The 13,046-nt window shown below is 48.5% G+C and overlaps 1 protein-coding gene across 9 annotated transcripts in view; it reads left to right on the forward strand.

Moving 5' to 3' along the window:
• LOC4576322 (calsyntenin-1) overlaps positions 1-13,046 on the forward strand; it is an 87,871-nt gene that overhangs the window by 68,746 nt on the left and 6,079 nt on the right. For all 9 annotated transcript variants that reach the window (XM_061646607.1, XM_061646608.1, XM_061646604.1 and 6 more), the window contains exon 6: positions 10,937-13,040. In XM_061646607.1, the coding sequence (XP_061502591.1) occupies positions 10,937-13,040 (2,104 nt within the window). The remainder of the gene's footprint in view (positions 1-10,936; positions 13,041-13,046) is intronic.

Genomic DNA, 13,046 nt, shown 5'->3' on the forward strand with positions numbered 1-13,046 from the left:
TCCTCCGCTCACTAGTAAATTTGCTTCTCAATCCTTCTCTGATTTAGAATTCTTCATACAACTTTTCGGTCTACTCTTCAGAAAAGCCTTCCTTCGTGTGACCGCTTAAAGCCTCGACTTGTGTTAATCCGCCAGAGCTCAACGCCGACCAGTAACGCTTTCTTTTGGGATCCTTTCTACTTGCTTATACAGAGTGAATAAAATAGGAATTGATTTATTCATAAAAATAGCTAAGCATTTTTTTAGTCTCTCTCAGCTGAGCTGTGTCCATACATTCACTTACAGGATTAAATTCCCTCATTCATTCTCACTCTCAATGAGCTTTTTATCTCAATTTAATGCGATGTTTACTGGTCGGTTCGGTAGTACAGTCGTCAAGTTGCACGGCCCAACAGAATATGCCCGTCATGCGTTCAAATCTTGCACAAGCTTTACCATGCAAGAGTTATATGCCTTATCCATAGAGTTTACTTGTACATAAATCAATAACAGATCACTGCTTAGTTGCTGTTATCATTACACAACTATTGAAAATAATCATTAAAAGATTTGAAGATAAATGTAGCTATTCTCAAGAGCCTAAATATTTTTCAACCCAAAAAACTTATTCAATAATTGTATTTTGATATTGATCGAACGTTATTAAAATTATTGACATTGTTAGGCGATGAAATGAGCAACAAACAACATCTTTGAAATAGCTGTGTGTGAATGTAATCCATTTCATTTCCAAGTATAAATTAAAACGTAACAGTCTTACATTAACATGCCCCTAGCAACTACACTTAAGCTTACTTCATTTACTCAAATCCCTACAAAAACAAACTCCCAGCAGCAAGCGACCAGTCGACGAGCTCGCACGGACCTTTTGTTTTATTTTTAGCCCGAAAAAGGTGCATGGTGCGTACTTTCCTGGTACGTTTTACCATAACTTAATTACGATGGACCAATTTCGGTAACTTATTGGTGATTTTGTTTCGTTTCGCCGATCTGCGGAACCCTTCCTGGAAGTATCATCCTAAGCCCGGGCTGCTGATGCGTGTGTACACTGTAGCTACCCTAGGCTCGTGATGGTGTGCTTCCTTTTTTCTATTCACTTCTATCTTTATCTGAAAACCTGAAGAAGAAGAATCACCTGTCAAAGCCCTGCTCCACCAAGCCTTCGATTTTTTGAGGAGGGGTACAGCAGGAAAAAAACAAACATTGGAGAATGATTTTGATGGTGATGACCGTGACGCCGGAACGAAGGGACACGATGCCGGGGACCGCATCGGTACCTTTTTTCTGTGTTGCTTGTGCACTGCAGTATATTGTTGTGATTGTTTCCCGAAATGTGTGCTTTTCCTTCCTAAGCCAACAAATCCCGTGTGCGCGCGCCAACCCGCAGTTCCAATTTGGTTCCCGTGTTCCTGAAATTCAAGGACAATCCGATCATTTCCACTTGGGTGGGTGTTTTTTTGTGTGTCGTACCTAACCTTTCTGTCGCATCGATTTTCGTTCGATGAGGGTTTCCGGGGGTCGTAGATAGACGGAGAGAATCCGTCCGTCCGACGAAACAAATGAGGTACGAAAAGCGGTCGGTAGCACTTCTTCAAACAGCGTTCAAGAGATGGTTGGGGGATTTTTTGGAAGAAAGTGTAAGAAGCAAAGGCTCATCGTTAGATGGTTGAGCGTCTGAAGATATTCTCCCAGCTTCCCATCTCATGCAATCAGCCAACAGGCAGGACGTGCCCATTATCTGCGCAATATCCAGTGTCGTGTCTCGAATGTCCCCGTCCGGAGAGAGAACTGAACGGACTGAATTTCGAAGGCGAAGCGAACCTACGGAATGACTCCAAAGCGAAAGGATATCGGTAATCCTTTTGATGATGTTCTTAATCATCCACTCAATTGCGCTGTATAAATTTCACTGTTCGCTTCACTTTCCTCCCGGGCTTCTTTGCCCTGTAACCAGTAAACTTCGAAACAAAACACGGTCCACCAAATCCAATCCCAAACTCTTTTGGGATCGTCCACAACATCATCCCCTTCTTTAAAGTCTGGTTTTTGGTCACTCCTTTGGTGCGATTTACTTTACTACCCCACCAGTTACACACCGCCACGATCATCATCTCGGAACCGATAATCCTGATCATCCAAAGGTTCCGGATCACCACCGCCGAAGGTCCTTCCTCGGTTTGGTGGATGACGTTTCGACAGCAAAACGATGGCAAGCTTTCGCTGGGTTGTTGCCCATTTTTCCACAAATTGCACACATCCACCAAAGATATGGACCGCAATAGGGGTGTGTGTGTGTGTGTCCTTTTTTCTGGAATAGGATGCCCACGCTGCTGGCTTACGGCAGATGAAATGCAACGGTTTCGTCCGTGGCTTCTTGCCTCGGATATATTCTTTACCTTTCGCTCTACAATCGCCTCGTCCTTTATTCGAATTCGGATGCGCTCTAGGTATAGACGCCAGTGTGTTTTCCTATTTCCTTTCTTTTTCACGTTGTCGTCACGATAGCAAAAATAGTGGCTTCCTTTCGCAGCAGCTTTCGACGAAGGAAACGAAATAGATGACGACGCTGGGAAAGGTAAAAGGTAAAATTCTTCCCCGAGCAGCATCCGGCACGCGAGGCGAGGCGCACAAATAAAACGCTTTCCTTCCATCTGTGTGTGTGTGTGTGTGTGTGTGTGTGTGTGTGTGTGTGTGTGTGGTTGTGGCTGGTTGTGTATTTCTTGGTTTGACTGTTCAAATGCAAGACAGTGGAAACGATATTGCAATGCCTGAGCTGCCAAGAAAATGCCACACAGACACGCCGAAGTATATGGGGAAATGGCGGTAGGCGCGCGTGGAGCGCAACGGCAGAATTGAAAACGAGAAAACTTCGAAGCTACTATTTCCTGCGTCAGGAACTCGTGACTTTTTCCTCCCCCCAACTCCCCCCCAACTCTCATCCGTTTTTCCGTCCTTATTTGCCGTTTTTTTCCTCCTCCTACTTTGTTTGTTTCTCACTTTTCCGAGCTTCACTGACAGGTTTTGGAATGGGTTGGAACTGAGTGGAACGAGTGGGAATAGAAGAGAAAGAAAAAGTGGTGCCAAGTGGTGCCAAGTCTTCATGTTCTCCTCCGGTCCTATTCAGCGCCGCCGTCCCGGTGTTCGTTCATGTGGCCTTGATGTTCCACTTGTGCAATTTTCCCGCTTCCCGACCAGCGCACAACAATCATGCTCTCGCTCTGTCTCTTGGTGCCCGCCAAGAAAGCAAACGGCAAAGATCTTTTACCGTGTCCTGTCCCGCTTCCTGCCATCCCGCATGCCTTCTCCAACACTTGTTCCTTCGTTCGAAAACCACTAAACCCCAAAGGCTTGACTTCACGTTTCGATTATGCTTCGGTGCGGTGTGCTGTACTCTTTTCCGCGCCTTTCGGGCAAATGCTTACGGCTTACAGAGCAGAGCGACCATCTTCGCGATCCTTCCCCGGGTCGGTGCTTCTTCGCTTTGCAGGAAATGATGGAATTACATTTCCTTGCGCAAAAGCGGGGCAGGGTTTTGCCGTCGAGCACCAAATCGAGTTCGGAGAAAACGGTCGAGGACTACGCGCTCGCGCTCCCCCTTTGTGCGCTTCTTTGCAGTGGCCATCCGCTCGCTAGAAGATAGCAGTTGTAGAGTTCACAGTTTGTCTTGTGGCCCTGGTTGGCTCCCTCGCAACAAACGCAAGGATTTCATCCCACGTTTACGTGGAGAAGGCGGAAAGGATCCCACGCCGCACGCTCTTGAGACGTGCACAATCGACTTTCGGTGCTTGGATAGGATCTCTCTGCACAATATCCTTCGAAGTGTGCGTGTGACCGGTTCCGTCCGTCGTCCGTGGAGAAAGGGTCGTTCGACGATCCAGATGGCGCTGACACGATTCGAAAGAGAAACGGAGGGCGCTTGGAATCCACAGATATTTGTCATCGTTACCGAGCGCCAGTCCCCCAGCAAGTCGATCGGAACGGCATTCCCTCAAACCACACCGCATGGACAGTTTTCTCCGAACGCATCGAAACCCCCCCTCCGCCGCCGGTCACAGGTGTGTACGCGCGGGTGTGCGCGGAGATTCGTCAATAAAAGGGCCCAAACCACAGGCACAAACAGCATTGTGGGCGATGGTGGTGGTTTAGCCTCCCTCCGATGGCGGCGACGGTGGCGGCACTGGGGCGATTTTGCGAGGAAATATTGATCCCCTTAAACTACATGACAATAAAATACCATCGGCTACGCTCCATCAGACATTCGGAATTTGGCTCCCGGTTTCATGGAAAAGCGTTATTGGAGCGCTTCTCAATTTTCTCCTGCCACTTTGCTCTTCCTTCGCTTGCACTCGGCCTGTATTAAGCGCCACTCGGAGCTTGCGACACATCCCCGGAGTGTATCTTTAATCACGTTTGACAAATAAATTAATATTCTCCCTCAATTGGATCGGAACTTTTTCGGGGCCGACGCGTTTGTGTCCCGCGCTATGACAGCCGAGGATTAGAAGGGCGCTGTTTCTGCGTGTGTCTGCCACCTTTGGTAGCTCCTCGACACCAAACCGACGCCTCAATAAATCCGTTTCTTTAGAACCGAACCATCGCACGCGCCATCTTGCAGTCTTGAAGCGCGCCACGGTGTAGAAGTTTCGCACATCGGCTTCATTACACGTCCCGGGCGTGTGTCTTCGCAATCCTTTGGGATGTTGGGTATCGTGTCGTACCGCTGCCCGAGCGAAACGAGAGCTTCTGCCCCATCCTCCTCGTTTCCCGGTTAACGATGTGAAGCGAACGATAAGAGGCCGCTGATACACGGTTTTGTGTAACGATGAGGCCGCAACCGCCAGCCAGCGCTGCGGGCTATTTCTTTTTGTGCCGTGCGTGGCCTACCTTTAGCCGCTCTCGGGTCCTTGTTTGTCTAAGCGGGAACCAGGGATGGCAGGAGGTATTTATGAACTCTGGTGCCTGCCACTCCTGCGAAAAGTCTGGTGTAAGAAGTGTACTGGGCCGACCAGCATATTTCTTAGCGGCTTCGTTTGTGTAGAGGTGTACGAACAGCGCCGTTCAATTTTTGGACGAGCGAAGTAGACGGAAGGTGTAGGAAAGGGTAAGCGCATACTTAATTGAATGTTAATCCATGCAGGATCCTTTCTCTCTTTCTCTCCCCCGGCACAATTTGGCCCCGCTTTTTGCAAAAGGCATGATACTACTACAAACACATGAAGCACTGGAAATGTTTGCTGATCTTGCCTCTCTCAGCGCGGCGTTGTATGTGGCTGCTCATCAAAAGATAATGGATATTGAATCATGCCAAGCGAACGATAGAAAAATAGCATCCAACTCGGGGAGTGAGTGGGTGCAGAGAACGAGACTGGAGACGGCCTGTATGGCCGCCTCGTGTATGTAGGAAGGCATGTGTCCAATGCATGGGCAATATGAAATGTTTAAGTTTACAATGTTACTACACAACCACGGTGGTGGTGGTAGCTTCGCCCGCTGCACGTGTTTTTCTGGTCGACTCGAGGATTGGTTTTTATAGAGCGCGCCCGCCCCACTGATGATAAGGAACTTTATTGTTGATGTTTTTCTTACCCCCATTGGGGGGAGACAAGAGAAGTCAGCGAGAGAGGAAGTGGTAATTTGATACAGAAGACTGGAGAGGCTTTTCATTTTGTATAATTGAGGCTACAGGCTTGTAGAAAAAGCCGAAGGGAGAGCTACTTCATGGGGATTTATGTTCCATTGTAGATTATTGATAAACAGATTATTTGAGTTGGATTGTTTTTTTATGAATAATTTAATAAGGTAATATAATAATGATGGTACAAATAATGTTCATGTAATGGAAAGATAGTCATATAAGCGTTTGGATAGAGTATCGGAAAAATGCCAGCGTCTAAAACTAGAATGTCAGTTTGAATGAGAGAATTGAACTTACGACGTCCAGAGCGTAAGACCGCTTGTCTTGCCACTGCACCACGGCTCAGATGCTCATGCCTATCGATTGGAGACCCATTTAAATCTCACTTTCAGTAACTGCTCTCACTGCTTCAGTTACTTTAACATGTATAAATGAGAGCATGTAATTACTTAGAACTTACTTTAAACCATTTTCTTTCGAATATTCATCTTGTAATGCTGAAATTTGTCACGAGCTCTCTTCCTTTCTCTCTTTCCATCTCTTACCCTCCATTCCTCGCAGTTGTGAAATTGTTTGCCCAAAGAAATTGAATTTTCCAACCCCACAGATCTCTTCGTGCGCGTGTCAAAAGAGGGGGCCAGTCAGGCATGCTTTGATGTCGTCCTGACCTGACCCGAAAGTTTGCTAGCAGGCTGGGGTGACTGCCTTCTTTTTTTCTTCTTCTTCTTAAGATGCCTCGTTGCACTAACCAACCATACCCTACCGCAGGGTGAAACTTTGCAGACGGAGAAGGCTCACCGACCCCTCCGACACGGTGAAGCTCGTGGCACCTTTGAATCGTATATCGCGTATTCTACCCGTGGTCCGCGAGTTCGTACTTTGCAAAAGCTAGCCTGGCAGGCCTGGTGGTACCAATTGGGCTAATCTACTTTGCATTTCACTCTGCATAATGTACGTTTATTTAGTCGGTTTTGTGTGAGTGGGTATTTTTTTGTTGGAGACTGTTCGATTTGGAAGGTTTCCAATGTTTCCCAAAGAACTGAATGACACTTTAATATTTAGACTTTTTTTTTTGTCTAAATAGAGCTGGTTCAATAACGTGTTTCGTACCACACACACACAACACAGGTTACTTTGGCAATAAATTGTAAAACAACGACCTCGTCGTGGTGCCATTCGGTTGATTTCTTCCAATTGAAATTGCTTTTAATTCCGGCCGGCGCGCTATACCACCGGTGCTACCCATTAACACTTGATGCAATAAATAATCCGCAACTTTTGGCGCATTTTCATTTCGCAACTTTTCCATCGCGTGTGTGTGCCCTGTAGGTGTATAGGTTGCCGTCTCAGAACTTTGTGTTCTCTTTCCTCTCTCAATGCTTGCTACCTTCAACATCTGATGACTCACTTTTCACCTGTGAAGGCTGCCACCGTTCACACAAGGCGACCTCGTGGACCTCGTGCTTTCAGGTTGGGAATTTATGAGCTTCCTATCCAGACGGACGGCTATAATCGATGGCGGTGGTGCAAAGAATTCGATTCTTCGTTCATCAATAGGGTGTATGCTTAGCGTTGTGCTTGGTAACGGAAGCGTTCGTATAGGACGGTGAAACCTCGGCAGCTTGTTAAATAGCACACGGGAAGTTTGTGATACGGCCGCGACGAAGGTGATGGAAACTAATAGCCAAAACAACAACCCCCCGTACGGATAGTGTAGTACATGGAGCCACTTAACTGCTTGCTAGGTGTTATTTCCCATCGAGGAAATTTGTAGGGAACACGTGAAAGAGGCACATGCTTGGGAGAAACGGCTCAGAGCTTTATTCCCACTTTCCGATAAAAGCTTCAACCCTCTCAAAGGGCTGAGAAGGGACACGCTTCCAGCAATCGATCGAAAAGGTTCACCCAAGTCGTCTTGCGTAACTTCTACTGCCCTGTACCCCGCTAGGTTTGGAGCATTCCTTCCCCCCTTTTTCCCATCCTTCAATCAGCGCAATCGCTTTCGGGGACTAGTTTTTTTTTAGTTTGGAACTGTTGTACATACGCAAACATCAATCATGTCAACAAAACGGCAGTTTTGTGCTAGCAAAAGCAAGGTGTGGTACCATCAAACGGCGGACGGATGATGCCGCCCGTTCCCGTACCACCGTATCGTCATGCCCCGCGGTGGTCATGCAGCGGTCGCGTTTCGTTTCCGTTCCGTTTGCCCACTGGTTTAGCTCATCGATCACAACACCGGTTCGCCGTACTGCGGGTCTTCGTTAGCTAGTTTTTCCTTCCCTTCACATTTGCCAACCCAGCATTGATCGCTAGAAATCTTTCCGGGTCCATTCGGGTGCGAGGGAAAACGGGGGTCAACGTTTGCATTTCAAATTGTCGACGGCGTTTGTGGTGGACATGGTGCGCTTACGGTATAAGGGTCCGGTGTCCAAGGCGCCCTTGGAGCCAAAAATTTGTCACCCATCTACCACTGTGTCACTGACAACAACTCTGTGTGCATGTGTACGTCGGTGTGCTTGTGGGTTTCAGCCTTTTCAGGTGTTTGCTTCTCGTTTTGATCGTTCGATTAGTTCCGCCACCCAAACGCCGGGGTGCAAATGGGCACAACGAAAGTGAAATGTTTATGACATGCTGGGCGTCAAATGGACGAACTGTGGCGGAGATCGTTTCGATATGATTGGTAGAATAATAAATGCGAGGCTTTATATACTTTTGTTATGGAGTAGTACGCCTGCTATGGCTTACAGGATTTTTCAGAACTTCTCATAGTTGTGGTACACTTTTTCATCTCTTTCTTACAGGAAATGAACTTTATATGCTGAGAGATGGACCCTTTTTGGACAAAACTAATAGGAAATTTCCATTGAATTTGACCTAAAAGGGTGTCATAGAGTCCAATATCCATCATATAAAGCTTCTTTCAGATAAGATACAGTGAAGAAAGTGTCCCACAACTTTGAGAACCCCTGAAAACCTCTTGAATATGTTTCATTATGTGGCTGATCCTGTAGCAAAGTCCTTCAATCTCGGAAAATAGTGTGTTTTCCTCGTTGTTTATGTTCACTACCAATCATCCAGTATTAGTAGCATAAACTTTTGTAATTATTTGTATCCCCAAAAGATCCTATTTCTTGAAGAATTTATAATTTTCTCTTCAAATTCATAAAATTCGTTTCGGCTAACAAAATTGAAGCACGACTCCATTTTTTCATCGTGTTCGTTGAACTAAATTGACTAACCGCATCGCATATTTTTTAAACCTTCTTTTTTATTCACTAAAAATAACTTTTGGTGCAACGAGAAAAACAGTTCCAAAACACACCACCACCCACTTATCACCCCAATCCTCACTTTCTTTCATCCTGATCGAATTACGTGTTACAGTTGTTCCAGCCCAGGTCGCTCTATTTCATTCATTTTCCCTTACATTTTGCGCTTCTATCTCTCCCTCGATCACGCGCACCTCAACGGAGAATAAATTTTCGGTAACGATTAGCATGGGAAAAACTAATTTCCACGCTCGCTCACATCCACTCCTCTGTCCGATATAAAGTGTGTGTTTTTTTTCCTTCCTGTTCTTTACTGGAAGCTTTTCGTCATCGTTCTCGTTTTGCTTTCTTTTTTTTATAGTCGCTTGTTTGGTACTGACTGGCGTCTGAAAGTTGTTATTTGCCCAGCCCAATGCGGAGATTGGATCGTTCCCCTGGTGGTAGTGGTAGTGGTAGGTGTGATGGTCAAATCCTGACTAAAAACCTTTTCGGAAGCTTGTCGGTAAAAATCGATATTACAGCAGCATACTGTGCTACAACACTCTTCCTCCGTCAATGAGGCCTGTCGTTACGACGAGGCTGTGAAATGAAGTAACTCTAACAAATGGCAGGCCCTAGCAGGCAGGAAAACTACCTCCGTAGGCACAGTGCGAGGTAAATAGAGAGAGAGCGAGAGCGAGAGAAGAGCTTTATTACATCGGAATTGGAAATGGTCTGCGTTTGAAGCGCTCTGGAGCGAAACTTAATCTTACCTTTTTAATCTGCCTGACCCCACCTTTACCCCACAATTCCCTGCTACACACACACAGCGCGTGACGCATTCCGATTGCCACGATAGTAGTGGGCTTAGCCATACCGTAAATCGGGTTCGCCATGGGGAGGTAACGATCACATTTCGGCCATAGTCATGCCTCCCTCCACAGCTCATTGATTGCTAAATGTCGTTGTATTTCATGCCGTTGCCAAGGACTCTATTTTTGGACAGGGGTCCAGCTCCTGTCCTGAGTTCGGAGTTTCCATCGGTGTTAAAGTCTAATCTCATTCCAGTTCTCCTCCTTCTGGCGGGGTCCCCGCGATGGAAAGCAAATCGAAGGATATTTACCCGTTTTATTTATCGCAGGATGAGGAATCGGAAGGGGAGGTTGGTGAAAATGTTCGACGCTTCGTTATCGGCAAACCCGACGAACCACAACTAGTGGTTATGTTTTACTGTGGCACATTGAATGTCTGCTCTCTCTCTCTCTCTCTCTCTCTCCCAGCAGTCTCGGTTGTGTAAAGTTTCGGTTTCATTACACGGTTTTACATCGGCATATTACTGTTTACGGGTCCCTTCAACCAGCCTTTCGATGGTGGTGGTTTTGTGGGGCATTTATTTACGCTTCGTTGCGTGTACAATTCATCTGCTGGGAGATGTTGCGTCATTCGTACACGTGCTGGGCTGAACTCGTAATCCTTTCGGGAGGTTCAATTATCGCAAAGAGTTCTTAAAATAATCTAATCAGATTAATGTAGGCTAAAGCTTATAATTATAAGAAATCTATTCCAATCAAAGGAAAGCCAATGGGTCCAGTGGGTTCAGTTTAGTGATGTGCTCTTTGGAGCGCACCCACGATTCCGATCCGATTATGGGACAACTTCGGACGACTCCGGACGAATCCGAACGACTCCAGACGACTCCGAACGACTCCAGATGACTCCAGATGACAACTCCGGACGACTCCGGGAGATTTCGGACGGCTCCAGACGATTCTGAACAACTCTGGATGACTCCAGACAACTCCGGATAACTTGAGGCAACTACGAATGACTCAGAACGCCTCCGGATAATACTGGGCGGACCTAACTTTCGGAGTCGGCTCCGAAATTATCGGAGTCGGATCGGAGTCGACTCCGGATTTTTGCCAACTTTAACCATCACTAGTTCAATTGCTGCTTCAATTCTTAGAAATTCAACCATAAAACGATGACTAAGCCATAATTGAACCTCTTCAAATCCTGAGATCTAATTACATCTTCTCTTCTCTTTTTCCAGGTTGACGAGGGCCGCCTCTATCAGGAGATAATCCGCGTCGAAGCAACGGACAAGGACTGTACGCCCCTGTTCGGCGATGTGTGCAAGTACGAGATCCTCACCAACGACCAGCCGTTCACGATCGACAACGAGGGCTCGATACGCAACACGGAACCGCTCTCGCACAAGATCTCGCACAATCACATCCTCTCGGTGGTGGCGTACGACTGTGCGATGAAGCAGTCCGCCCCGGTCATGGTGAACATTCGCGTGCGGCGCGTCTGCGAGGCGCACGTGATGGGTGTGGCCGAGCGCATCGACTACGTCGCGAACTCCATGGAGAGTGTGTCGCTGTTCCCGAAGATTCACCTCGAGCTGTGCGATATGCAGTGCAAGGGCGAGGACATGGTCATCCAGTCGTCGGTGTCGCTCAAAACCAAGCACATCTCGTTCGGTTGCGATCGGGACGCGAGCCAGTGTTTGCGTCGGTTGAGCGAAAGCGGCAGTGGCCGGGAGCGGGACGGCGATGGGCTGGTCGATTTGCTGCAGAAGAACACGGACTGGACGAAGGATCTGACGTACGACGAGGGGGCGGAAGCGATCTTCCACTTTGACGGTAGCTCGGGCGCGATCGTGCCGAAGAATGTGGTACAGCCGCAGGACTTTGCCGCGCACCAGTTCAGCATCGTGACGATGTTCCGGCACAACAGCATCGTGAGCACGGACAAGCACACGAAGGAGCACATCGTGTGCAGCGCGGACGACCACAAGATGAACCGCCACCATATGGCGCTGTTTGTGCGCAACTGCCGGCTGATACTGCTGCTGCGCAAGGACTTTAACGACGGCGATTTGAACATCTTCAGCCCGGCCGAGTGGCGCTGGAAGATACCGCAGGTGTGCGACAACGAGTGGCACCACTACACGATCAACGTGGACCTGCCGAAGGTGGACCTGTACATCGATGGCATTCGGTTCGAGAGCAACGTGGAGGACCGGCACAGCAATCCGGAGGTGATCGATGACTGGCCGCTGCATGCGGCGCACGGCATTAACACGACGCTAGCGATCGGCGCCTGCTACCAGGGGTCGGAGAACCGGTTGAAGCACGGGTTCAGTGGGGATATTGCGGAGATTAAGCTGTCCACGCGCAAGGTGCTGACGGCGAGCCAGATCCGGTGCGGTACGGACTGTGCGGAGAAGTTGCTGCCACCGGCCGACCACTACCTGGAGCCGGAGCAGCAGATCCAGTCGAACACGCAGATGAACAAGATCATCATCGAGGGCAGCAACAAGACGAACATCGAGCAGCTGCTGCAGCAGATCCAGTACATCAACTCGAAGGAAAGCCCCACGATCGGGCGCCGCAACATCCAGGTGATGACGACGGTCAGCTGCCCGAACAAGAAGGCGATCCGGCTGCCGACGATCGACACGTACATTATGGTCAGCTCGGCGGGCAGCAGCTTGTCCGGGGGCAGCATGCTTGCGTCGGCCACCTCCTCGTCCTCCTCGTCCGGGTTGTACAACAAGATACTGGTGGATAAGCCGCTCGCCACCGACCAGAAGCCGCAGATCGTGATCAGCGGCAACTCGAACCATCTCGTCTCGTACCCGGACATTAAGGAGGGCGTCAAGATACTGGCCCAGATCAACATCAGCGTCTACACTGGGAAGGATATTCGGCCCGAGCTGCAGAAGCTCGATTCGTGCAATGTGAACGTGTTCCCGAGCCTGAACCCGGACCACGAGGAGATTACGATCGACGATAAGGACGGTGCGGACGAGTCGCTGTTCAAGTTCGACATCAAAACGCAGATCAGCAAGGAGGGCGTCGAGATGATCGGGTACGACACGATCGAGAACTACCAGCACGTGCTGAAGTCGCTCGTGTACATCAACAAGAAGCCGGCGTACTACCTGAACCGGGTGTTCAAGCTGACCTGCTCCCAGGTGGACGACCACTTCCGCAGCGCGGAGTACACGCTCACCCTGACCGTGCTGCATCCGAAGCAGCAGCCGACCTCGTCGATTGCTTCCGCCTCCGCACCATCCTCCAATGTGTTGCTGGCCATCTCGACCGCCCCATCGGAGCAGCATCCAGCCGTTGCGGTCGATTCGCATGGTAAGA

Source organism: Anopheles gambiae, chromosome 2 (genome assembly GCF_943734735.2).
Source record: "Anopheles gambiae chromosome 2, idAnoGambNW_F1_1, whole genome shotgun sequence".
NCBI classification, from domain to species: Eukaryota; Metazoa; Arthropoda; class Insecta; order Diptera; family Culicidae; genus Anopheles; species Anopheles gambiae.